General features: G+C 45.0%; 1 protein-coding gene across 1 annotated transcript; it reads left to right on the top strand.

The window, feature by feature from the left end:
* Window positions 1-27435, top strand: RGMB (repulsive guidance molecule BMP co-receptor b). The gene is made up of 5 exons (XM_004420528.3): window positions 1-248; window positions 1213-1288; window positions 4504-4760; window positions 10206-10714; window positions 23991-27435. The coding sequence occupies exons 2-5, from the start codon at window positions 1284-1286 to the stop codon at window positions 24657-24659; spliced, it is 1440 nt and encodes a 479-aa protein (XP_004420585.3). The 5' UTR covers window positions 1-248; window positions 1213-1283; the 3' UTR covers window positions 24660-27435.
* The last annotated feature ends 199 nt before the right edge of the window (window positions 27436-27634 follow it).

Below are 27634 nucleotides of genomic sequence, written 5' to 3'. Positions count from 1 at the left end.
CCCTAGGTGGCGGAGAGATCGCGCTGGCTGGAAGGGCGCAGCCCCTCGCCCGGCGCTGGCTCTGCAGTCGGGCAGCCGGGAGAGCGGCCCCCGAGGCGGAGCCCCGCTCCTGCCCCCGGGTCCCGCTGCCCCCACCTGGAGGACAGAGGCGGGCGCCGTGCTGCCCTCCCTCCCGGCCCCGGCCGCGTGGCTTGCGGCTTATTTTCCCAGCTGGCAAGCTTCGAGCTGCAGACAAGGGAATGCCTGTGGTGAGTTGTTTATTTTGTTGAAGTTTGCGGTGGGCCAGGGGGACGTGGGGGGCGAGCGGCAGGCAGCGGCCGGGACTGTTTTGTTTAGGTCTCCTTCCACCTGTGTGGTATAAATCTGCCAGCCTCGGGGCGGCGGGGGGCCAGGGTGAGAAAACCCCAGCGCTCCAAAAGGCCCCTTTTTGCCACTTGCGGACCTAGAACCACATTTGATTCTCCGCTCCTGGAATCGGCTAGATCCTAGTTCACACTACCCCTACGCCCCTGATCAGTGCTTCCCGCACCCGCTGCGGACAGGGCTGCTGCTCCAAAGGGCAGTCAGCGCCCACGACCCCGGGACAGCTGGCCACTGAGGTTCCTCCCGGGTACCCTTCCCCGTTCCTGGAGGACAGGGGAGCTGAGGTTTTGATGAGGGGCGCTCATGAAATTAGTGGGAAATTGTTTTGGCTGCTTCTGGCATGAAGTCCGTTCAGGGGTGTCGGGTCTGACCCGTACTACAAACCGGGATCGGGATGGCTAGAGTTTCCCAGACTTCAGGTTGGGGGAGGTAAGCGGTTGGCTCCCCGGGGGAGCCCAGAGGAACCCCCTGGCCTGATGGCAGTCACGGCCGCGGCTGCGTTTGCCTGGAAGAAAAGCCTAAATACATTAGCGAGCTGGTAAAGCTTTTAAGGCCTTTTCGGGAGTGAGTGGCTGGCTAATGAGAGGTTAATTTTGTTTCGAAGGGAAGGCTGCACTGGTTTCCTGAGATAAATGGACAGGAAGCGCATTACCTCCGCGCGCTGGCAAGCGGCTCCCAAATGCTTTTTGCACCTGCCGCTTTGAGCGGTGCGAGCCGCGGCGGAGCCTGCAGGCATCGCGGGGGCCCGCTGTCTGCGCTCGGGGGATGAGCCCCACGCACGCCCTGGGCCCTCTCCTTCCGGGGGCGCCGCGCTCACGCCAGGCTCTGGGGCTCTTCTCTTACACCCAGGTCCTGCGTGTTTCGGAGCTCGGGGGCCCCCTGATCCCGCCAAGCCCCCTCCAGGAGCGGAAGGGTTAAGAATGATGTAAGTACAATCCAGGAGCTGCTTGCTGCTGGACTGTCGGACTCTGGGCTATTTCAGCCCCTGCTTTGCTTACACGGCGGACTGGGGAGCAGCGGGGAAGCCCTTACTCTAGAGTAGGTTGCACAGATCACAACCCTGGGTCTGATTCCTGGCTCCTCTCCCCCAGGTGATCTGTTAAGCAGAGACCCTCATGTTAGATTTCTGGAAATGGAGATATATCAACAGGGGAGCAGTTAAGGCATCACGTATAGGTTCAGGAAAAGAAACCGCATCTTATTTAGAATCCATTTATGTTGCTGGCATGTGTTTTAATTCTACGCACTTGCACGTTCATACCATGGGATGCTTTGCTGGGTCCCCTAATTGTACTGTTCTGATCTCATCTTTCTTTCCTGAAAACAAAGACGAGGGGAGAAAGAGTAAAAGTGGCAAGAAATAGGGGGGATTTGTGAGTTGCGCAACCCGTCACTTCACGATTTCTTTTTCTGATTAAAATGTAAAACTTTTATAAGTCATAGATTTTATGTTTGTGTTCTAGCTCCCTCCCCAGATTTTTCTTTGTAGAGTCTTAAAATCCTCCTTAACTTGCAGCATACAAGCTGGAGGAGTGGGTGCGCTATAAGCGACCATTCACCACGCTCTTGCTTTCCAAGCCGATTTGGGATCTTGCTAACAGTCTGAATTTACCCGGGGAGCGTGTCAACTGACCTAATGTCTTGAAAATAGGAACCTCCTTGAGGTTTAATTGTCAAAATTAACATTTTCCTCTAGCCGGCTGAACACTTATGCAGCAATAAAAAGTGAATTGTTAGGCTTATAAATCTTGAGCTTGTCAAATTTTACAGCAGAGGAGCAATAAAGCACCTTAGAAGAAATGAAGTTTTCCCTCTAAAGAACTGTTCCATTTCACTATAGCAGCATTTGCAGTGACTCGAGGGCGCCCTCTATTGGTAAGAAAATCTGGAGCACCCATGTACTTAAGGAACAGGATATGGAGGGTAGAAGAGGAAAGGGGAAAAAAATCATAGCAAGTCACAAGCGAAAAGACCCAAACAGCTGAATTTGATCCTTAACTCTTGGCTTATGTGTTTTGAAGTATGGTAAATAAAGTGGGATGCTTCTTTCATGGGGGTCGAATTAAATCTTGGGTTAAGGAAAAAGAAACATCTTACTGTTGGTCTTGGTTAGCAAAATACTTTGAAAAACAGTGTTCCCATTGCATTACTTTTTAAAAGACGTTTACCAGTATTTAATTAACTTTCTTTCATGGATTACATGTCGTAATAGCAAGAGGGTAAACTCTTGGTCTAATAGTATTTACTCCACAGTATTATCTAAAAATCGTTTCAGATAACTTCCCCCAAAAAGTCATTTCTCCAGGCAACTCTGAAGCTATTATTAAGCATATTATGGATGTACACAAGGCTTGGATTATATCTTGGGCAGTGAAGGTGTGTTTGCCACTTGAGTCATCATAGTATGTAATAAGTAATGAAAAGTTACAGTAAAAATAGACAGGCATCCTTCATTAGGGACCTAGTGGTTTGTACAATTCATAATGTGTCTAATAAGTAAGCTGGAGTGATCGAAGATTTGCCCTCAATTATCCTGGTCCATTGATTAGCACATTGTAACATGTGGAATATTAACGTGTCCGTGGTTGATACGAAATTCCTAATTAGAAATTCTGCGTAACGTAGCCAGTAGAGTTGCAAACTGCGATTTGGATATAAGTGAATTTAAAATGGCAGCCCTGAGCCGGCAAAGGCGAGGGCGGTACGACGTGGCTCGCAGCCTTTGAGGCCATTCTTGAGATTAGATACCACTTCACACCTACTGATAACAAATTGGAAGCTATCATCAACCTCACAACGCGCCTTCCTGTCTTCACTTGGCAACCTCTTTTCTAGCAGATAATTGGGGTTTTGTCCTCATTTTTGGATCCATCCAATCGCAAAAGTAGAAACTGACCTGCCATTGAATTAATCTACTAATAGACTATGAAAATTTGTGGAAAAGCCACTGAGCAACAACAAATCATGGCATAATTACCCTACATTGCATTAAAAGCTTACTATCCTCATTAATCTAATTACACTGTAACCGAACACGTTGAAGTTCGCCCATTCTCAGACCCCTCCGCGCTGCTCTCAGGCAGGGAAATGTCAAAGGAACAAGAACACCGGAACCTGGCACAGTTGCCAGCCAATTCCGCAGGGAGCTGGCGGGTACCTTCCCAGCCCACCCGATCTGTCCGGACCGCGGGTTACGTTCGGATTCCCAACGCGGCTGGGACCTAGCTTTACCAAACGTCTGCCACGGGCTCGGAACGCGGTTCCGCAGATGTGATTGGCTGCGAAGGGACCTGCCGCACGGCGCTCGGTAAACGCGCCCGCTTCCTCCAAGGAGCCGGAGCCCGAGCCGGAGCTGGAACAACTGAGCGGGGGTCATTTAAAGGAAAAAAAAAAAAACCTCGGAGGGAAGTAGAACTCGATCTCGTTAACTCAAAGAGAGGTCAAAGGCCGGTTCCTTTGTAACGCCGGCAAGAGAGTTGCCTTTGCCTGTGTCTGTTGGGCGTGAGGAAACAGTAAATCGCGGAAGGGGATGGAGGGCAGAGAAGAGGAGGGAGTGGGAGGAGGCTGGGCCGGGGAGCGGCGGACAGGACTCGCCGCCGGCGGACGCGGAACTCGAATTACACTGAGCAGGCGGGACGCGGAAGGAGGCGGGGGGGGGGGGGCGGGCGCTTTGGACCCTACGATTGGCGGGCTGGGCCCAGCGGACCCGCGCTCGCAGCCAATGGGGCTGGAGGGAGGGGCGCAGCCGGGGTGGGGACGACGCGGATTGGCGGGTGTAAGGCGGGCGGGGCGGCAGTGCGGGGCTGAGATTGATTGACCGCGGGGGCCTCCGCGCAGAGAAATCCGGGCCGCCGGCGGCTGCTCACTTAGGGCTGGGCGCGCCTCTCGTGGGTCCACGCCCGCGCTCCACGGCCGCTGAGCCCACGCTGGCCGGGGCCGGGGCGCCCGCGCGCTGGGGGCCGGGCTCGGCACTCGCTCACCGTCTTTGTGTCTTCTCTCCCGCCCCCTCTCCCCCCGCCCGCCGCCTCCGGCCGTCGCGATGCCGCCGCGCCCCGTTGCCGCCGCCGCCGACTCGCTCCGCCCGCGGCGCGCTGCTCGCTGCGGCGGCGGCGGCGGGCCGTCCCCGACGCGGGCCTGAAGGAGGAAGAAGAGGAAGCGAGGCGCGTCCCCCGGCCCATGCCGCAGCCACGGCCCCGGAGCCGCCACGGCGCCCGCGCCGCCGCCCTCGCCGGAGCCCACGAGACCTGCATGGACGGGCATGGGCTTGAGAGCAGCACCTTCCTGCGCCGCCGCCGCCGCCGCTGCCGCCGGGGCTGAGCAGCGCCGCCGCCCCCGGCTCTGCCCGCCGCCCGTGGCGCTGCTGCTGCTGCTGCTCAGCCTCGGGCTGCTCCACGCAGGTACGAGGCGCGCGCGCGGGGGAGCCAGCCCCGGGGCCCCGTGCTTTGTTCCCAAACACCCCGGTTCCCCAGGGCGCTCGCCGGGGCTGAAGGGCGGCCGGCGCGGCGGGAAGGGCCTCCCGAGCGCCTGACACGCACCTTCGTCGTGCGCGCGGCGCGGCGGCAGGAACACACCCGCCGACGGTGCGGCGCGCCCAGGGCGCAGAGGAGAGGCCTTCCCGCCCCGCCCGGGGCTCGGAGCGTTGATAAATCTCCCCTCCCACGACCGCTTATCAAAGATTTCGCGGGCGGGGTCTGCGCGCCCGAGACCAGTGTTCCGGATGCTTTATTGCTTTCTGCATTGGTGTTTACTGCAAGTCAGGCCGGGATCAGGTTTCCGCCGCCGCCGCCGCCGCCTCCTCGGAGGGCAGACAAGGAGCCTTGTGCTCCTTCTCTGGAGTTGGGGGTGGCGGCGAGGCGAAGAAATCGCACCAGATGGAAAGATTTTCGCCAGAGTTTGAAAACCTGGGGGTTAATCTCGAAGTCACTTAAACTTCTTTAAGCAGGAATTTCTTTCTGTTTTGCGAAAGCTGCTTTTGATTCAGCTTTCCACCTCTTTGGAAAATCTCGTGCTTTGTGGCTAGCCGCGTGTTTTCGCGTTCCAGGAGGGGTTGACAGATCTCGTGCTGCTTTCTGGAGGTCGGCGCTTCCGCTATGAAAGCAGCAGTGAGGAAACTATGCTTAGGGAAGTAAGCCTGCAGATGAACCTTCTAGCATATGACACTTATTTTTCTTTTTAAAATCGTGTCATTAACACACTTATTGTGTCAGTTGTATCTCAATAAAGCTGGGGGAAAAAATCTAGGACGCTGTTTACAAATAAGTGCCACTTTAGGAGTTTGTCTAGACAAAGAATTTTTTTAATGCCAAGTTGGAAGATAAATTATCTTTTAGTTTGAGAACCACTAGCGCACTAAGAAGTTTTCCTTCGAGATCCTTCTGTCCTGTGTTTGTGTGACAACAGTCACAACGCACGCTCTGATCTGGAGAATCGTGAACTTTAATGCCACCCAACTGTGCAGAGTAATTTTTATATATTTATTAAGTCATACCAGCCAGACTAAGAATCCGGGAGGTCTTTTAAGTAATGGAAAAAAAATGTGGCATTTGAGGAGACGACTTAATTTACTTTGCGTAACTTTGCATTGTGTTGTAACAGCTGCATTTTAACACTGTCACTTGGGGGAGACAGACTGAAGTGTAATAGCAAGTTTTACAGTGATTAAGGCTTTAAATTGGTGACTTTAGAACCTTAGAAAATAATGTCAATCTGCTTACAGTTACAGGGAAATTTTTTCATGATGTGTCAAAAGATGTATTCAACAGTGTTTTGTGTGAAAAATGTGTGTCGATAATGTCAAAGTGTAGGTTTCTTAAAAGGGAAATTGAATTACTGGGCAGGACTGCGTGCCTCTTGACTGCTTGGGTATTGTTCCCCTTCGTTGCTATAGGGTCCTATGACAGCATTGGAATGTGGTCCTTGGAGATTTCTTTGCTGGCCCATGAAAAGACCTAACAAGTTGGCTTAAAGATTTAGGAAACTAAGATGCCTTAGTTCAAGAACTTGAAACGTGAAACTCCTCCCAGTATCTTAATGTGCCCTCACTAAAGTCACCATTAGATTCTACCCAGAGTCGCTGTGGTGAGTGATCTCAGGCAGTGGTGAGTGTCCATGTAGACATCTTGTTGAAGTGGAGCAATTCATCTGGTTCTGGAAAAGCGAGCTCCTTTCGAGAGGTTGCTTTGGAGAGTAGTGCTATTGAAATGCAGGGGTGGTTTCTCCTCAGAGCAGGGAGCCTAGCCCCGTGTTCTTTGCAGATGGCCTGCCATATGTTTTATGCCTGGATCCATACAGTTTGCCTCAGCACCCCATCTGGCTCTGCATTTCACTTAATTCAGCTTCAGCGTATCCCGTTTCTTTCATTATAAACTGGTGATTGTGCTGCAAATTCACACGTGCAGTCCTGGCGTTGAGGAAACTGTCTTGAATGGTGAGGTCTTTATGTTTGAATCATGAAGGAAAGCTCTAGACCCACAAATCCTTTAACACTTTCATTAACTGGAATGGAAATGTTATCACACAGTTTATAGCTGATCTGACTCAAAAAATAGATCTGTAACTGCAGATTTTGAATTCTGCCTTTGGGAAGTGAAGACTACTTTTATTCACTTTTTTTTTTTTTTCCCCTTTAAGCAAACCTCTGCAATTCCTGAATGGAGATCCAATATGGGAGTTACTTGCTTACTCATACATTTCATGGCCTTCTTGGCTACATCTTCGGGATTGTTTCTGCTCTGCATTGTCTTGGCATTTTGACAGGAGGCTTACTTTACCACCTTAACAGGCAAAGTGTGCATTGTCATTATAAATTCATGAAGCCTGGATATTTCTGGGTGTATGTTGCATATTAGTCATTATACAGGAGCCTGCGATGGGGCTGAAACTGCGGATCCCAATGCACTTTCTCTCTAGTTAGCCCTCCTCCTCCCATCATCTCTATTCGGAAATGCTGTTAGAAACCTCATCCCAAACAAAAGAACTGAGGAGTTCTGTTTTCTGTGAGATTTCTCAAAGGACTCAGCACCTACCTGCTATGAAAAAGGGAGGGCGGCAGTGGGGGAAGGAATGAAAACGGAGCTGGGAATCTCTCTAAATTCTGTTTCTCTTGCCTTCTGAGTTCTGCATTTCCATGCTGTTCTTACATTTGATATTTTATGACTATTTGAAATAATTATAAGTAAAGATACGCTCGGACAGATTTTATAGACCATAAAAAGAACAAATAGGCAGTGCAAGTTTAGTGGAAGGTTCTTGTGCTGTCATTTATTTGTAGTCTAAGAGCTGTTCATTACTGAGTGATCTTGGCTGTTGTTATTTCCTTGCTTTCTCCTTGCTGTGAATCTGATTTAAAAAGAAAAAAAAAGTCTTTTTTTAAGCTATCAAGTCCTGTTGTCAGAGTAAGGAATATGAGGGAGATGTGACATGTGGTGGAAGGAAAATGGGATTTGAGGAAAACCACCACGTCTGGGCTTCACATTAGCTATTTATGATGCAACCAGGACAAGGCCTTTGTATCCCTTGGTCTTGATTTTTCCATCTGTAAAATGGCTTTAATGCCTTTGGGAGTTCTTGGTTAGTTTTTTTGGTTTGTTTTGATTTTTGGTTTCTTGAGTAAAAATAGTTGAAAATGACTTGATCTACTTTGGAGAAGGGAATTCTATAACTGTCGAGCTGCTTTTGTCAACTTTGGAATGAGCAAGCCTAAAATAGACCTAATACATGGAGATATTTGATTTTTTTGTGTGTGTGATTTAGCGATAGCTATAAATCCATAGCTCCAAAATATTAAAATATTTTAATCTTCTCTTTTACTCCAGTTAAAGTGAATAGACTACATTTTTCCCTTTTTAGTCTTTGAAATTTAAAAATGGTGGGGGAGGTATCTTGAGAGGTTGTCATTCATCTCCTATCCTTTTCTCCCCAGCTGAAGCCAAAACAGAGATTACACACCATTTAATTCAGATTTAAAAGCAGTTTACTACTGAAAAGATTGCAATATCTTTCTAAGATGATATTAGGGTTAGTTTTAAGTTTTTATAAGGTGAAGTCCTAAATCTTGATATTATCCTGAAGTTTGTTATGCCCACATCTTGAAATAAGATATTTCATATTTGTGTATTTAATACATATGTGTATTTAATAGTACTCTACCAACTCTGATTCCCCCCCACCCCCCCAAAGAGAAACTGTATATTTTATGCCTGGAAAAGATCACAAAGTTCATTTTAGAACAAGCTCCTCATTTCTCAGATGAGGAACTGAAAACTTGAAGAGATGGAGACTTCCTCCCTAGTTTAGAGACCTATAAAGAATGTTTAAGTAACACAAATATGTGTTAACAGTTCATTTCTATGAAATTTGAGGTGAATGATAAAAGTATTTTTCTTCTCAATAATTCTAGTGTTCCTACTTTATGAAACAGAATATTAAACTGATTGACACACACGACTGACCTAGTATTGGCACTTCTTGTGTTTTTTGTGCTTTGAGAGGTTTTATAAATTTTTATATGAAAAGCTAATGGCAAAACATCATTTGAAAATTGACTTTTTAAATAGTAGGGTAGTAATACTTGGTTTTTCATTACTTCGTTTTAGCTTTGTTTAAATCATTAAGTTTATATGACTTGATGATTTAAGGGAAAAGGTTTATATATACTCTAAGAAATCTGTGTCCTATATGACTTGATGATTTAAGGGAATAGGTTTATATATACTGTAAGAAATCTGTGTCCTATAGTTCTCTGGTTCTGTTTGTGAAAACATAGTTGGTGGACTCATCTGTCTCTGCAGTATGATTTCAGTGCTGTGTACTTTTTAATTTAGTGTACTTTTTACTGGGGAACTGCTTGGGAGCTGGGATCCTGGGGGGATGGGTGTTTAAGGGAGAAGTGAATACATAGCTTGGTCACATGAATCACGTTATTTTATTTTTTTCCTGAGGAAGATTGGCCCTGAACTAACATCTGTCGCCAATCTTCCTCTTTTTGCTTGTGGAAGATTCACCCTGAGCTAACATCCATGGCCAGTCTTCCTCTATTTTGTATGTGGGATGCCTCCACAGTGTGGCTTGATGAGTGGTGTATGTCCAGGCCTGGGATCCGAACCCGCGAACCTGGGCTGCCGAAGCAGAGCGTGCTGAACTTAACTGCTACACCTCCAGGCTGGCCCCAAATCACTTTATTTTTTAAGAGAACATTTACAGTCTGTAGAAACCAGGAGATGAAGTATCAGTTTATATACAATTTGTTGATAACATCCCTTAGGAAATGCAGAAGAACTTAGTAGCTGCCTTTTTTCCTGATATTCTTACCTTGTGGCCATACTAGAATCAGGTAAAGGTGTTTTAACTAATCGTGCTCTAATTTAGGGGTTTCCCCCAACCAGAGGCGTGGAGGCTTTAATCCTGGTTTTGTGCACAGACATTGTCTCCCAAAGCAAATGACTTATGCAGTTTTCAAAATCAAAACAAAATTCACATATTTGGCGTGGCCTTAGAGCAAAGGAATCTTTCTCAAAATCTATAAACAATAGCAAAGTTGATAAAATATTTCATTTACCATTCCCTTGTAATTTTAACCTAAGAACGCTAGACTAGACTCATGTTCACTCACAATGACCCATGTCTTAAAGTTTTAAGTTAACTGGCTGCATGCAGTTTTTCTCCCAGTGGCTTAATTTGTTGAGCGACACAGGAGCACAAGACAACCAGATTTCCAAAGGCCTTCTTAAAATAGGTGTATATGAAATAGAACACAGTTCCCAGAGGAGAATGTCATTTTCTCACGTAGCTCAGGAAGTTGTGAAGCGTGTAAAAAATGTCTGGTCTTATCTCCTTTCCCATAGGTGACTGCCAACAGCCAGCCCAGTGTCGAATCCAGAAATGTACCACGGACTTTGTGTCCCTGACTTCACACCTGAACTCTGCCGTTGACGGCTTTGACTCTGAGTTTTGCAAGGCCCTGCGTGCCTATGCTGGCTGCACCCAGCGGACTTCAAAAGCCTGCCGTGGCAACCTGGTATACCATTCTGCTGTGCTGGGTATCAGCGACCTCATGAGCCAGAGGAACTGTTCCAAGGACGGACCTACATCCTCTACCAACCCTGAAGTGACCCATGATCCTTGTAACTATCACAGCCACGCAGGAGCCAGAGAACACAGGGGAGGGGACCAGAACTCTCCCAATTACCTTTTTTGTGGCTTGTTCGGAGATCCTCACCTTAGAACTTTCAAGGATCACTTCCAGACGTGCAAAGTAGAAGGGGCCTGGCCACTCATAGATAATAATCATCTTTCAGTTCAAGTGACGAATGTGCCCGTGGTCCCTGGATCCAGTGCTACTGCTACAAATAAGGCAAGTATGCTTTTTTTCTTCTTCTTTCTTATAACTTTCAGGTGTTTGATTCTTCAGACAACTTTTGAAATGTGATACGAAAGACCTAGTTTAAAAGGTACTTTTTTTTTTGGTCTTCTTGGCAAGCAGTTAACAGGGTTGATGAAGGATTAAATGAAAATTATTTAGTAAGGAATTTCTTTCTGGAATTCTAGAGCTTATATAAAATGGGGGTCTAAATTTAAATAGAAAATGATATGAAAAATAAAAAGTAAATACTGAAATTGTGTTCTCTAGGGAAAAGGCAGGCTTTGTTTAATGGAAAAATGTATGCTTTTTTTCAGTGATGTATTTTTTGGGTGCATATGTATGTGACTCTTCTCGAAGAAAGCCACATTCAGATTTATCAGATGACTGAAGTGGGTGTTCTGAATAAAGAAAGCTGTGACGCCCGAGGCAATAACCCATCAGGAAGCATATTTTATTGGAAATTTGGAAGCTATAGTAAAATGTAATGGCTATAAGCCAGCTTCCCAATGGCAAACCCACAATGGTGTTTTAGTTACTAACCAGGGTGACCAAGGAAGTTAGGAATTGGATATTGCAGAGCGGTGAGGTATAACTCACATGTGATCTGAAGATAACAGTTTAAGTCAGAAGCTGAGGGAAAAGCTGACATAATTAAGTTAAGCTTACCCTACCTAGCTGCCAGTGTCTGTGGTTCTTGTTTGTTTGGGTTGGTTTTGAAGAAACTAATACTGAATGGAGATCCTCTAAGCCAACTGTAAGGCACCCATGTCTTAGTGCAAGTAGGTGGAAAGGAGCTATGAAGTGGGTTTCCAGTTGCCAGTCAGCGCAAATTCAGGCATTAGTAAGTAAAAGGTCAAAAAGGGTTTTCCACGAAAATAGTGTCCCAAACGACAAAATCACGCATACAGGTGATCTCATCTTGCTTAATTTCCTTTGTTTATTTTATCTGTTCATAAACTGGTTTAGACTAAAATATAATTGACACGGATCAAGCTTTTGTAATATTTATGACTGTTCTTTTGATTGCAGGACACCCTCCTTTGCCTCCAAACATGTGTGGCACATTTTTTAAGTGAATTTAAATTATTTTACTTGGCATTTTGTGGAGGGAATTTTACAGCACCTCCGGAGATATCTGGAGACACCCAAGGGTGTCACAAATCTAAGATTAGAAGTCCTTGCTGTGAACAAAGAAGACTATTACATTGGTCCAGACATCTTAGGGGAACTCAAAAATGTTTACACTTCAGCTCTCTATGAAAGCCCCAGCTTGCCTTTCCAAATCCTACATCTCAAACTTTTCTTCCTCTGGTTTTTATAAGTATGCAAATAATTTTTCCTGTCTGTATATTAAAATATGTATTTGCTGTGAGTTATGATATAGAGTTATACAATTAGGAAGTTATAAGACAAACTATGGCCCAAAATCCATCATTGCTGCAGAGTCATAGGGCATAAAACCTGGGGATAGCCTGTGGGAAAACATAACACTAAAAATTCAAGAAGGCAGTTCCATAGGGAATGGAGAAAATCATCATCGATTATGCAGATAATTGAGGGCTTGGAAGAGTGGCCTACAGATAATACTGTTGAGATGAAGTGCTGTGTACACGGGAAAATACTGGTTCTTTTCACAAGCCCAAAGTTCTGTTTTTCATGCCTTCCATCCAATCACATGTCACTTCTGTTTGTTATTCAACCTTTCAAAATTCTATCCTTTTTACTGCTGATGGTGAAAATATTTGGGGATAACCAGTTACCTTATGAGTATTAATATATAAATGGAACAGTTGACACTGAAGTACTTTAGGTCGTTCCATTTCAATTGTGGTTTAATCTATCGTAGTTTTTAGCAAATAAATAAATAAAAAGAACAACTTTTTCTCCCTCAATTTGGTAAGGATCAAAGGTTTTACCCATTTCACAAAGGAGGCGGGGAAAGTTGTCCTCTGACATAAATTCAAGCCGACGATGAGAATGCTTGGTCTTTAATTGCACTATTGGAAAGTATTTCCCCACATCTGGTGACCATGTTGTTCAGCAACAAATTACTCTCTGGCTTCCCAACTTCTAGTAGCTGTTTTTTTCCTTCTTTTTGCAACTCTCTCCAAAGCCCCCAGAAACATCTGGAAGGTTACTTTTGAGGCCCTGAATCAATGCTGATATGACCTGTGCTGGTGACACCAAGCAAAGGCCTAACCTTGTGCAGTGCAGTTTCCTTCTACCCAGGGCCAAAATAAAACCTTTAAAAAACTCTAATCAGTGAAAAAATGATGGTAATAAAAATAAAAACAATGTGAGGCACAAAGTACATATGAAATAAGTTCCAAAAAAGATCTGATTTATTTTTCTTGATGTCTGCTGCAAAACTTTAAAAAAAAAAAAAAAATCTTTTAGAGTTTTTGTGTGAGAGTCTTGGCTTTACTGAGACCTTTATACAGACATAGACCAGCTATTGGACAACTCTGCACTATCCATTGCAGATACTGTATCATCCTTGTGGTCAAGCATTTTTAATGACCCACGTGCTCAGTGTCACTAGATTTAAAGACTGACCAATGATACGGTAGAGGCTGGCCAGCTGTGATACCGAAATTGTATTCAAGCATCCATTCCTATCTCTGCCTTCAGCACTGAACTAAAGCCCTGGACCTGGGGGTTTTGCTCAGTGAGGTCTCGAAGACAACTCCTCAGTCCTGAGTGCCTGGCTTCTTGATCAAGCCATCTTCCTGAGCTCTACCTGCCCCTAAGTACCAGCCTTTCCCTCGTCACAAAAAGACAAAGCTTGGGAAAAAATTCTGAACAACAGAATGAAAGAACATGAAGGCATCTGTGCTCAAGGGGCCATTTGTTAGCTGAGCCTTTTCCATTTTCCACACAGCCAGCTGTGAGTTTAGGGCACCTAGGCCTGCAGTGCTCAGTGATGTGCCTTCATCCCCCTTGTCTGCTTCCTCTCCCCCTGGGAGGCGCAGGCTGGTTTTCCAGTTGGTCATGGTGTGCGCAGGATTGCTTTCTCAGGGCTGCTGGGTTTCTGTTATGCCCTCTGCCAGCCTGTTAGGCTCCCGCTCTCCGGAGGAGTCTATGCAGTTGGCTACCTTGCCAGGTAGGTGTGTTCCTTAAGAGGAGGCCAGGGCTGGTTTTTCATCTCTCCATCCTGGGAGCTGCAGCGGTTCTGGCATACCTGCAACCTCACTGAGATCGCATCAGCTCTGGGCCATCTTCCCCACCTTTGGCTGTGAGAGGCAGCTTCGGGCCTGCAGGCAGTGGGCAAGAGAGATGAGAGGGACAGGCTTAGAACTGGCAGAGTTGGCTACCCGGGGAAGAAGAGCAGTTTTGTTTGGGGAGGAGGAGGTAGCCCCACACTGTTCGGGCTCCAGAGAGCACATGTCAGTACCTCTCCTGGGCCTCACACAGATAAATAAACCAGGTCATCTGTGGGAATGCTCGACTTCTGTACCTTCTCTTGCACATTCTCTTTGCCAGCCCCTCGTCTCAGCTCCTGTTTACTTCATTCTGTGTATCCATGCATCTCTGGTTAAGCGGACTCAATAAGGGTTTGTATATGCTGTAATTACAGCAGGTGATTTTGGAATATATTATTTTATGAAAGGATTCTGCACATTACAAATGTATTCCTGGTAGCATATATTAAAATCGCCAGTCTCTCAAGTGCATTTTAAAAGATTCCATTTCCAGAAAATTTCAGGAATATATTTATTGCACGTAAACAGTAGCAGTATTTTTTAATTATTTTTTACAAGTAATTTGGATATCTTTGCTTTATTTTTCCTTTTGTTTTAATGTAATCTTGTCCTTTCCCATCACTCGAGCTTTCTTACCCTCTCCTTCAACCTCAGTAAAACAAAATTGGAGGGAGGAGGGGAGACGGGATGACAGCAAGTCCTTTTATAGATCTTCTGCTTCAGATGGCTCCATGCTTCATCCTTGAGTGAGAGAAGGCGGTTTAGCTTACGTTTGCTTTTGGGAAAGAGGGGTGTTCTTTGTGCTTGACAAGCCAGATGGCTGTTGGCCAGGTGAGTGGGCATTCTGAGGTGCCTCGGATGTTCTTGCTGCTGCCATGGGCCACCAGCACCCGGTAACCCCATGGGCAGTAGCGCTCAGCACCTGTCCAAAGCATGAAGAGGCCCTGTCCATCAGGTATCTATATATTTTTAACAGTCCATAATTATCCTAATTCTCATACTCTAGCTACTTTCTGGGAAATTCCTGAAAACGTCTACTGGTTGAAGTAACTAGAGATGTAGAAAGACTTAGTTCATTCGGTTGGTTCTTGCTTACTGTCTTCCTCAAACTCTATCACCCAGGGTTTTCCCTCCTGATAAAACACTATTCTCTGTAGGCTCCTAGGGCATGCGTTGGGTCCTCTTCCTTTCTGATGCCACTTAGCGTGCAACTGTTATTCCACAGCAGCATGTGGGCATGTAAACCAGTGTTCTGGATCATTCTCTGGTTACAAAATAAGAGCCAGGCGTGCCTGCACTGCAAAGGCTTTCAGCTGCCATTTTAAGCGTATCTCTGGATCAAGGTTTGGAAATCTGTCCTCTCTTGACCCTAGGCCTAGTGCATTTGTTTTGTAGCCAAGTTTTTGTAACCCATTATGTTTTTAGTGTCTTTACAAAGAAATGGGAGCTATGCAATGGTGATCATTTTTATTTTTATGGACTAAGGAAGAAGCTCATCGTCCCATCAGGATTGGGTTTTGAATATATGGACGCTGTTCGTGCATGCAGTGTTGTTATAGAAGGTACACACAGCATTTTCTTTGAGAATATAGACTTTTTCCTTCCAGAGATTCTTGCAAGATTATAACTAATCCTTAAAATCTGAAATTGCTCTTTATTTTGTTATGATTATCTGTTTTGCAGATAATTCTTGCCATCTCTTTAAGAGTCGCTCGTTGTAATGGTCCTCCTTGTTTTGCAAAAATGCTAAAAAGTTATAAGACCGGTTGAGGCATATTGGGGAACAGATAGGAAAGAAATTTGCAGTTATAGCTCCCTGCTAAGTATGATCATTTCTCTGATAAAATGTGTGATTAACTTGGTGCTACATTTGAACCACCAAGCATTAAAGGGCCTACTGTGGGGGGAGATGCAGAGGTGAAGGCAGTCTCTGCCTCAGTCTAAGCATGTAACTAAAATTGGCAGCAATCGGTGGAGAATTGTAGAGTTGTGTGTAAAACCAGCCATTTTTAGGGTTTCTTTTTAGAACATTGGTGGCCTGCGTTCATAAGCTGCTTCCAAGTGCTGCTACTTAGCAAGTTGTCCCAGGTGTCAAGAAGGGCCAGGAGAGTGGGCCAGGAGATGGGCTGCTGTACCCAGGACACACCCTCCCCCTGGTCCTTGTCACAGGTCACTCACTGCTTTTACTCCTGGGATTTGGCTCAGTCTCTCTCTACCTCCTGTAGTCAAGGTGGCCCCCACCTACACCCTCATTTCGTCACTCCCATACGACCTAGCAGGGTGTAGAACCCCAGCTGCTACGTTTGAAAGGTTTTTGGTCTTTGATTTAATACCAAAAAGCTTTCTAGAATTTGACTGGCAGAGTCTCATCTCATCTTTACAACTCATGAAAGCATGTCTTAGATATCCTTATCCCCCCGAATGTATTCATTATAGAAATAATATTGAAACATTAAAGAACAGTTTTTAGAAGAGCAGAAAAAACCTATAATTCCAGGTGGTGGTGGTCTCATTTGTCCTTTTCTGTTTCCTGCATAGCTCTTGTTTGTACTGGATTATAAGGTCTTAGGCCCAGGAACTGCTCAACTCTGCTTCATATAGTTTCAGCAGATTGCTTGGAGGTGAAAGGATTTCCAAATGTATGTGGGGAAAGAAAGCAGAAAAAGGAGGAGAAACTGTTAGCTGTATGCTGTGTCTATAAGTGTGAAAGGTCATTTTGTAAAGCGAATGGGCCTACCTGGGTTGTTCTTTGTGCTGTACTTTCCGAACACAGTACACCGTATATGGTCCATACACATTCAGATAGTCTGGATAATGAGTCTTTTACCATCTTTCTATTCTCTGGAATGAAGAGGCAGAAGGTGCTGTTAGAAACCATCTAAAACAGTATAAAGTTTGTATCTGCGTATCTTCTAAGTCCTATATTTTGAATCTCCCTAACTGTGCCACTCCCTCTGTCCCAGCTGTGGTTTGGAAGGGGGGGGACCTTCACGTCCCCCATTTGTAAGTGAAATTAACCCAGTGCCTGCCCAAGCTAGGCAGGATTCCATGTGAGTGCTGTGGGCCTCTGCTGCTTTAAAACAAATCCACACTCCTCCATAGTTTCAACCAGAGGCACGAGGCCAAGGCTGATACACAGCTGAGAGTTAGAACTTGTTTTCCTGTCCCATTTCCAAATGTCTCTCTCTCCCCTGTTAAATTTTCTTTGAGTCAACATTTTGAGAGGAAGGGGTGAGAAGGAAACGTTGGGTGGTTGGTACTTTTTTTGTTGGCTTCAATTAATGCTAACCAAACAATTTCTGACTGTGCAGAATGTGGCGTGTAAAAAGAGTTACCTACAGTGTTGAACAATGAGAAATGCTACCTTACCCGTTTCGTCTTTGTTTGTTTCGACTGCAGTAGAACTGGCTCTTCCGCTGTTTTGAATTTTGTGTTGTCCTGGGTGGGGTAACTTAAGGACTTTTCAAACTGCTCATCTGGTCACTAAGTGATAACTAACAGGAATAGCAACACTCATCTAAGATACAGATTTTAACTGGACGGCCTCGCAGTGAAAACCCGGTGCTGCTGGGTCCAGAAAAAACTTCAGGTCTGTGGAGAGAAGATTGTTGATGTCCCATTTAGCTGGGTGTTTTAACAATTGGAGCCAAAAGAACTTTGGCTAATTCTGGTGGGGTTCTTTCAGTGTTGGAACATCACATGTATACTGTGGATAGAATTGATATGACAGCATTTAAACACCAACTTCTCATCTGCTCTGCGTGTGCTCCTGAAACGGGGGTCAGAGTTTAATCTTTCCATTTAAAGGTGTGTGTGTGAGTACACGCATATGTACACACATGCACTTATGTGGTGATGATGTCTTCCCCTCTCTGCCTCAGGAAAATGAAGACAGAAAGATATTGTTTTGTGGCATTCCAGTTAACTGGCTTCTTGAAATACATGGTCACCACCTCTAACCACCTCGTAACTGAGTGGGCATTTTTTTTTCTTCAGTAGTCCTGGGGACTTGAAATTGAACCTAGAAGTGACAGAGTGTGTTTTCTGAAGCCCTTTAAGCCCTTTCACTTTTTAAATCACCTCCCAAAACTGAAAAATGATCAGAGGCTGTGATTGCCTAATCCCCATGGGTTTGGGAGAACAGCTGTGCTGAATGGCCCGCGGTCCCGCCAGGGCCTCAGGATCTGTGGCCCTGCCCCCTCCGGCCGTTAGGTAGAGAGAGATCACTGAAGGCAAGACCTGCCAGTGCAGATTCCTGCCCCTAGAGTTCCTGCCTCTGGCCCTGGCTCTTACCTTTCACAGTATTTTTAGCCTCTGGTCTGAAGCACAGTGGCATCCTAGACCAGTAATGCTGTCCACACAGGCCTGACTTGACATCTAGAAGCATAGTTCCTGCCTTTGCTGGCCTCCTCATGATGCAAAGTCTGAACCCTACAAACAAACAGACAAGAAGTTCCCTGTGGAGTAGAGGCCTTTCCTCCTTACGCTCAGCATAGCATTGCTCTGGTCTGTACAAGGAAGCTGGCCAACTTCCCTGTCTCTGAGCCTATTTATACTTCCAGCCTTCCTAGTTTTAAGTGTACAGAAATTACTCTTTGGCGGTCGACATTTCTGTGCCCGTCCCTTTCATGTGTCATCCCTGGGCCTGCTTCCCTTTCACTCTTGCATGCTCTTTCCAGCCGCTGAGCTTCATGCTGCTTCCCGGACCACCCTAGCAGCCTCAGCTGCGGGTGTCCTTCCCCTCTGATTTGGTTTCTTCTTTCTCCGTCTGCTGCCAAGCACCCCTGCAGCGGCCAAGGCAGCCCCTGTTCCTGCATGTATTACCTAGGGCAACACTGAAGGCTGATCCATCCCATTTCTCTGGAATCCTGTAAGTGCTCCTAGAACAGAGCTCTGTGGGAAAAACTCGAGGGTAGAGAAACCTATTTTGATACCTCTCTTGAAGGTAGTAGATTCTTAGTTTCATCCGAGCCCTAAAAGGAGTCTAGGGTAAGATTTTTAATTTGCCGCCCTCCTCTTAAACACTTGTACTGTGTTACTGTTAGTATCTTGTCTGTCCTAGTCCAATAAAGCTATTTAACAAAGTATGTTTTTGTAGGGCTTAAGTTCAGCCTCCCTGTAGGTAGGTAGGTATTTGATATATAGACTGAGTAGTGATTGTAAAATTACAATCCAGTTCATTGAGTTCACACCTTCCTAGCAGATTTTTGTGTGTGTGTGAGGAGGATTAGCCCTGAGCCAACATCTGTTGCCAATCCTCCTTTTTTTGCTGAGGAAGATTGGCCCTGGGCTAACATCTATGCCCATCTTCCTCTGCTTTATATGGGACGCCACCACAGCATGGCTTGATAAGCGGTGTGTGTGTGCCTACCGGGATCTGAACCTGCAAACCCTGGGCAGCTGAAGTGGGGCGCGCACACTTAACCACTATGCCACAGGGCTGCCCCCTAGCAGATTTTTTTCTCTTAATTTTTCAGGAAAATTATCAATGGCATCAATTATTTCCCAGCCCAACATTTTTTCTTAAATATGGTACATGTAAGTACTGGATTTTTTATGAAATCATTCAGACAGAAATTTATTCTAGATAATACGCTTTTTTTTCCCCTGCTCCACAAAAGGGGGAGAGACACGGAGTTCTCCCCAGTCTTACGTAGGGAAAGACAGTCGCCTCTCGCCGTGATGGGTAGCTCTGCTCCAGCGTGATCCATACTTCCGGGTAACGAGAGCCACACTTCCGGGTTATGCTGGCCGGTAGGGGGGTTGGGACCAGGAGGACTATCCAAGGGAGGTGCTTGCAAAGGCCTCTACTTCCTGTTGATGCTTCACAGCTTCCTAGACTCTGACTTCTCAACATTGAGAAAAGCTGACCCTCCGAGTGAAGATGAGGTGTTGGAGAGCTGGAGGCAGAGCGTGCGTGTGTTTCTCGTCTGTGGAGCGTGTGCTCTGTTGGCGTGCTGTCTTGTGTGCTCACTCTAGAGGACGGGTTGTGGAGGCTGTATGCCCCTTACCTGTGCCAGAGGAAGAGGGCCCGCCAGCCCAGTGTTCTCTTCCTCTCCCTCAAAGTGGCCTAGTTTTTCAACCTATAACTGCATCCAGATGATCTGATGAAGTAGACATATCAACTAATTATATGAAGTAATTTTTTTTTAGCTTTCTTTAACACAAGTAGGATTTTAACCAGGTACATAATCAAAACTGCCTTTCCCTGTGTTCCAAGCTAATTTCTGTGACTCTTTCAGTTTGGTTTGCTGCTGGTCCAGTCTTAAGAGTTGTGAGGTGGTTGATCTCAAAGTCCAGTTCTGGTAGTTGCGAGTTCCAGTAAGGTCCTGCACTTGCAGTGCCAAATGGCCTGATTAAACGCCAATAAATGTTTCTTCCAAAATACAATAAGAACAGATAGTTAAGTGCACAGCCTTTGGGGAATTCTGCTGTTTGAAAACCTCTGCACAGCACTTTGCAAGGTTGTTGAGGCCTGGGACGCTGTGTCTGTGCTGGCCAGGCAGTGCCTGGGTTTTCCTCTTTGTTGGCAACCTCATTTCATTTAATGTGTTTTCTTTTTTTTCCTGGTGGAAAGGAGAGGCAGGTGTGTCTAAATTTTGATATTTCACAGCAAACCTGAAGTCCTTATTGCCTTTCCCATGTGGAAAGGTTGATTTGTAGCGGCTGTCTTTCTCTTGCTGATAGACCTTGTGGGTGGTAAAGCTCGCAGAGAGTGAGGCATTAAAAATGAATGAGGACTACTGAAGTAGTTTGTCTGAGGTGGGGGTTGAGAGGGACTGGGTGGGGGAGGTTTAACAAAAGGCATTGATTGATGTTTTAAATGCACAGAAATTCCATCCATCAATAATAAATGGTATGGCATAGAACAGATGTGCCAAATTGAGTTATTATAGCATATGGATCAGTTCGTGGAGAGGGGATTAAGCAGCATAGCTGGCGTTTTTAAATTATCTGTTAAAGAGCTTTAAAATACAATTTTGAATATCCTGTTTTTACCCTCTGATAGCTGCTAGTTGGAAATATAAAACGTTTGGAATTTCCAAAAATTCCATTTAAATTTTGAATGTTTTTAAAGTAAGAATTATTAAGAATGAATAAATTTTGTTTTTCTGAAAACGGAGGCAGAATCTGAAAATGAATTTCTGGCGCTCATGGCTGAGTGCTCGCTTTTTAAGAGCTTGTGTTGTAACTAGTGTGAGGAATGATATTGCATTGTAAAACTTAAGTCACGTGCAGGGCCGGCCCCGTGGCTTAGCGGTTAAGTGCGCGTGCTCCGCTGCTGGTGGCCCGGGGTTCGGATCCCAGGCGCACACCAACGCACCACTTGTGAAGCCATGCTGTGGCGGCGTCCCATATAAAGTAGAGGAAGATGGGCACAGATGTTACCCCAGGGCCAGTTTTCCTCAGCAAAAAGAAGAGGGTTGGCAGATGTTAGCTCAGGGCCGATCTTCCTCACAAAAAAAAAAAAAACTTAAGTCATGTGAAACTGTTACTTGATGTTTTCTGCATTTACATTGATTATATCTCTCGATGCCGCTTCAGTACATACTTAAACTACAGAAGACCACTCAGCAAACTCCTCTCAGGAATTGAGATGGATTCATCATCCTTAGCATTTTGATTCAAGGGCTAATTCTATCCATATGCTCCATGAGAATTATTTCACCCAAAAGAGACAGTGAGAGAAATACCAGCTTCATTGTCTCAGAGAGAAAATCACTCCTAGGAAGTTGGACAGACAGACAAAATCTGTTAGGTAAACTGGAATAATCTGTAAGTGTAGATACTAGTACAGAGGTCAGGCTTTGAGTTTTCTTTGATCTAGGTTTGTGGGAGTTACTAATTGTCACAGGCGTAGCAGAGGACAGTAATGTGTGAGGCGGCTGACTCCTCAGTTGGAATTGGTGAGCTTTGTGAAAACAACAGAGATTGAGTAAGACGTGGAACGGTTTCATCTTAATAGTGACCCTCGCTTACCTTTTTGGAAACTTGTTTGGAATTGGAGCTCTCGGCTTTGTTGTCCGAACAAAACTAATTCCTCTTTGTTTTTCCTAAGGTGAACAAAAAAGCACTTAGTTCTTGCAAATAATGCCAAGTTGGTTTAAATTTGAGGTTTGTTAGACTAGAAAGACAAATTACTTAGCTGTTGTAGAAGAGTTTGTTTAATCTTTGAGTGAATGTTCTGGTTGAAAATGAGGATAGTGATTATATGAAAAGTCTATTACTAACTCTTATTTTAGCCATCTGTATAAACTTTCCACTCCTTCAGGTGCAGAATTTACTTGAATTAATCTTTTTACTTCCAAGAGATCCTAGCTTGCCTTAAAAAAGCACTTGTCAAACTGTCTTTAGAGCCACCAAATAAATCTACTTTATAGTCCTATTAGATATCTCGCTCAAAATCCCATGCACTCTGGAAGGTCCTATGGTTGGATGCACAACAAATTTCCTGAAATCATCTCTGGTACACCTCCTTTGGGTTGTTAAGAAGGTGTTGAAATGTGAGAAGGCTGGTAGTGAAATTAAATTGTGGCTCAGGATAATTAGGAAGGGAGAAAACCAAGCATTTTCATAGGACATTGTCTGGCTTTTAGTTGCAGCTGCAAACAACGGATATGAATTTAGCCGGTTGCTACAGTGCAGCTGGTTCAGATCTGGCTTTATAACTGGCTGAAGTAAAATGAAATGGCTGGAAAATTCCAGTCAAGTAACACCAGTGGGAACATGTGGAATTAAATAGTGTGAGCAAATGCTGGCCGAGTTGGGGAAAAAAAACTTCAGACATAAACTTGAGGGTGGTGGTGAGGACTTGTAGAGAGAGGGGCGGGGAGGGGGCAGGGCATTTTCTGGCGTTTTTAACAAGGGTCTATTGTCTTGATTAGTTCCCTTGCAGGAGGTGGAAGGTTTCCTCCGTCCAGAGTAATTTGTAGAGTGTTCAGCCTGTCTACCTTCCTCCTTGACTAAAGTCACCTGATACTTTTTTTCTTCTTCAAGAAGAAAGGAAAGTAAGCTGTTACCTAAGTTACTGACAATAACACGAATCTCAAAATGTAGTCTTTTTTTTTTCCTTTGGGACACTTTTCCCACCTGTGTGACCCAGAAGGCCCTGTCTCTTCATGGTCATCTTCCTTCCACCGCTTGTACCAGAGATGCTGAGTATGTTGGAGGCGAAGGTGCACGAAGGTTCAGTTTTTTTGTAATTGTTCTAGTTAAGGAAAGAAAGTGGGTTCATTAAAGAGAAGCTTTTGTATTATCAGTAGTTTTTTCTCTGTGAATTGTCTGCTTAATTTGGAGAATTGAGAGTTGGCTGGGGAAAAAATTTCTGAAAAGTTAAAGGGCCATGGTGCTGTTTGGGGAAAACATTTGCTGTAACTAGGTTTAGGGTATTTATTCTCTGCCAGCGCTTGGGAGCTATATTTGCCAAGTGATTTCCCTGTCACAGGGATTAGCCAGTCATGTGAAACATTTGATTAAGAGACTTAGAGAAATCTTTCCTGAGGCGCATGATGGGTAGCTGTTGCTGGAGTGGCCCCCTCCTCAACTCTCTGCTTCGTCCCTTGGTGTTTATAAGTTTGTAGTGATGACTCATGGGATATGGTTTTATAATCCCATGAAGAATCTTTTTAGAAGTCAAAGTTCTGTTAGGTATATTGTTAATTAAGCCCCTTCAAGTTTCTGCGTAACTTAGAAATGAATCTTTTTTTCCTCAGGGCTGTACCACAGCTCATCTGTTTTTGGACAGAGACAAGATATAAATTATCAATAAAAATTGCCTGTACCCCAACAGCAACACTGTTCTGCCTTAGAAAAGTAAAGGAAAGAATTTTCCTGATAGACATTCTCTGGATTTGTGTTCAAATTTCATTCTTAATACGGAGGACTTTTTTTATTCTCCCTAACAATGACAGCATTCGTTGGTGAGACAGGAGCAAATGGGCTGAGTTAGAAGATTCTCTCTCTAGCCGTTCAACTCCAGAATGGAGGGAACTCTTGCTGCAGAGGGATGCAGCGTCCACTCTCCTTCCCGTCGTGTTAAACTTTGTATGTGTTCCTTCCCACAGATCACGATCATCTTCAAAGCCCACCGGGAGTGTACAGATCAGAAAGTATACCAAGCTGTGACAGATGACCTGCCAGCTGCCTTTGTGGATGGCAGCACCAGCGGTGGGGACGGTGACACCAAGAGCCTGCGTATCGTGGAGAGGGAGAGTGGCCGCTACGTGGAGATGCACGCCCGCTACATAGGCACCACGGTGTTTGTGCGGCAGCTGGGTCGCTACCTGACCCTCGCCATCCGCATGCCCGAAGACCTGGCCATGTCCTACGAGGAAAGCCAGGACCTGCAGCTGTGTGTGAACGGCTGCCCCCTGAGCGAGCGCATCGATGATGGGCAGGGCCAGGTGTCTGCCATCCTGGGGCACACCCTGCCTCGCACCTCCCTGGTGCAGGCCTGGCCTGGCTACACACTGGAGACTGCCAACGCTCAATGCCACGAGAAGATGCCAGTGAAGGACATCTATTTCCAGTCCTGTGTCTTTGACCTGCTCACCACTGGTGATGCCAACTTCACTGCCGCAGCCCACAGTGCCTTGGAGGATGTGGAGGCGCTGCACCCAAGGAAGGAACGCTGGCACATTTTCCCGAGCAGCAGCCGTGGGACTCCCCGTGGAGGCAGCCACGTGTCTCTCAGTCTAGGACTCACATGCTTGATCCTTATTGTGTTTTTTTAGGGGTTGTCTTTTGTTTTGTTTTTTATTTTTTTGTCTATAACAAAATTTTAAAATATATATTGTCATAATATATTGAGTAAAAGAGTATATATGTATATACCATGTATATGACAGGATGTTTGTCCTGGGACACCCACCAGATTGTACATATTGTGTTTGACTGTTCTCACGTATGTTGGATGTAGTATTCTTTGATTGTATCGATTTTGTTTTGCAGTTTTGTGAAATGTTTTATAATGTCCCTGCCTGGGACCTATTAGAAAGCACTTTATTTTTTATATATTAAATATTTATGTGTGTACCTGGTTAGTATGTATAGTACATATACACAGTCATACGCAGCATTCCCTTTGAAGATGACAGTGATGTTGTTTGTAGCTGTTCCCTCCTGCCCTTTCCCGTTGCTACTGATGTGCCGCAGTGGCAGCTCTCACTGGTGCCTCCTGGTGGAGCTGCCTCGTTCCTTTGAACTGGGGAGGTCCTTACCCCTTCTTCTGCCCTCACTCAGTTTGGAGGGAGAGTTAATCCCCCTTACAGGTGCTTTGGGCTCTGTCAAACACTGATCTCCAGGAAGCCGTCTCCCTCTTTAACAGCTGCCACTTCTTCAGAGAGTGGGGAGAATATTCCTGCAATTCTTATTAACTAGGATTGTTAGATCTGAGCACTTGCGGTATTTTAGGTTGAACCATATGAAACTGCTGTTTTTGTAGGTCAGAAGGGGCCAGTGATGGCAAGTTCGTAGATAAATACTAGGCATTTTGCTAGTCACCAGTAAGTAGCTTTCAGCCTTTTTCTCGTCCCATGTCCCTGTTTAAACTGTAGTTCTTACCTCTTTTAACTCTATTCTGCATCGAACAAACAAAACACAACAGCATAAATTTAGTGATCACGGCTTGCTCTTCTCTCTATAATTTGTGCCATGTTCTTAGCCTTCTCTTCCTTGGCTGTTTGGGCCCAAAAACACTCTGCTCCATGTCCCGACCCCAGTAAGCTTTCCTGAACCTCACCTATGAACCCAGATGTGGGGGTTGTTAGATTCTTTCTTTAACGTCAAGGCCCATATCCCGTCACAAAGTTTTCTGGTCTTTGCCCTCCACACCAGGGTGTTCCTCAGTCTTTCACATGTCTGTATGCATGATGGAACGGAATAGGGTACTAATGACAGAAAAGCTTCCTTGGCCTGACTGGGTGCTGGTTCATCTTCGCTAAGCAGTGTTGTTGCTCTCTCTCTTTGATCAGATACTCTCCCTCTTATCATCTGTAAGTGAATATTATTTAGTCAGTTGCTCATCTAACTTGGTGAAATCTCTATAAAATAAAATATCTCCTTGCCTTTTCCATCCCTTTGTTAGCACCCTGTTGCAAAAGGAAACCACCACCCACAAAAGGCGACAACAGAGCAAGTGAATAACTGAGAAAGTGAACTCCAGGATAGGTAGGTTTATATTGTTATATCTGAAATGTAAATGTTTGGTTCCAAGAGAAAGTGATACAATTTGTACTTTACCTTAATCAAGTCTACATAAATGCCAACAAAAGTTAATGAACTTTTAGATACCATAGTAATTAGACTACCATAGTAGTCAAAATTGTGCTTAGTTTTAGTTGGCCAGTCATTTCTTCCTTTTGTCCTGCACTGCCAGAGGCCCACACTAGCAGGAAAAGAGGATGTCATTTTGTGAAGTTCTGTCTCTTAGTGAACTGATCTATCATCCAGTCGCAGGATGGAGCTGTGGGTTCATCTAGTGGTGGCGAACCCCTCTACCTTCTGGTATGTGAGAGAATAATCTTGGCCGGTCTGGGAAAATCATGATGGCATCCTGCTTCTTACTCGATAGAGACACAGCACCAGAGAGTTGAAATCTAAACCTGTTATCCTTTTACCAAAACTGGATTGGAGCCTACCTGCCATCAGCTCTGAACTGCAGCTGCTTTTGTTCTGTGGAACCATGTGCCGGGTTCAGAAGCGATAATTAGTTAGCAATTTTGTTATGTAATTGAGTAGAACGAAGGAGGAAAAATATTTAGGGTACTTCTAACCACTATTTTTGTGCAAATAGTATAAAAGTGAAGTAAAAACAATAGTAGAAATTTCTACAGTATCTGGGTATAGAGTGTATATAATTAATATAGTTTTGTCCTTTTCAGGGAAAGCAAAACAACCACCTCTGTTAATAGTTGGAAAGAGAAAATGGGGTGGTTTTGCCATAACATTTAGCTGGGAAGGATGCTTAAAAGCATCCTACGTCACTAGTATTAGTACCGGTGTATTTAGCTATTCTCCCTTTATGATCAGTGTCCCTGTACAACATTTACAGTCCCCACAGATAACTGTTTCAGAAATACAGGTATTTCTCTAGAGAAGGGCCAGGTTTATTTTCTCCTGTTTCTTTTCTAGGATTTCTAGGGAAAATGCTACTTGCACATGTTTGTTCTTGAAATCCTCCTTAACCAGAAGAGTTTTGGGTCGTACCAACACATGGATAGGCTATAGCTGTTCACAGGCCTACTAGGGGGAGCTTACAACTTGGAGGAAAACACTGGTTTTCACAGATGCTCCACATGGCTGTTTTTAAAAGACTCAAAACATTTTTTTGTCCTTTTTGTTATGCTTGGAACCCCTCCCCCCGCAAGTGTGTGGAGTCTTTGCAAAGAAACCTTTAGATGTGGTTCATAGGTATATGAATAAGTATCTGTGTAAAACAGTGAGTGTGCAGTGTGTAAATACTTTAAATTATTATGCTAGAAAAATAAAGTGACCTACCATGCTGTGGAATGTTTGTTCTGTGATTATAGTGACACCTGCTGGATGAGCTGGGAAACAGGCGCAGAAGGAAGGGAATGAGGGTGCGTTTGTGCAAAGTCCTTTATGGTTACAGGGAGTCGTACTACCTGCCCACAGACACACTTATTTTCTGAACTATATCACTCCTGTAGTTTTTCTTTAAATTTTAGGCAACTGCAGATAAGTATCT

This window comes from Ceratotherium simum, chromosome 4 (genome assembly GCF_057802395.1).
Source record: "Ceratotherium simum simum isolate JZ-2026a chromosome 4, ASM5780239v1, whole genome shotgun sequence".
Taxonomy (NCBI): domain Eukaryota; kingdom Metazoa; phylum Chordata; class Mammalia; order Perissodactyla; family Rhinocerotidae; genus Ceratotherium; species Ceratotherium simum.
The sequence above is the reverse complement of the archived record's forward strand: the minus strand, read 5'-3'. Positions and strand labels throughout refer to the sequence as shown.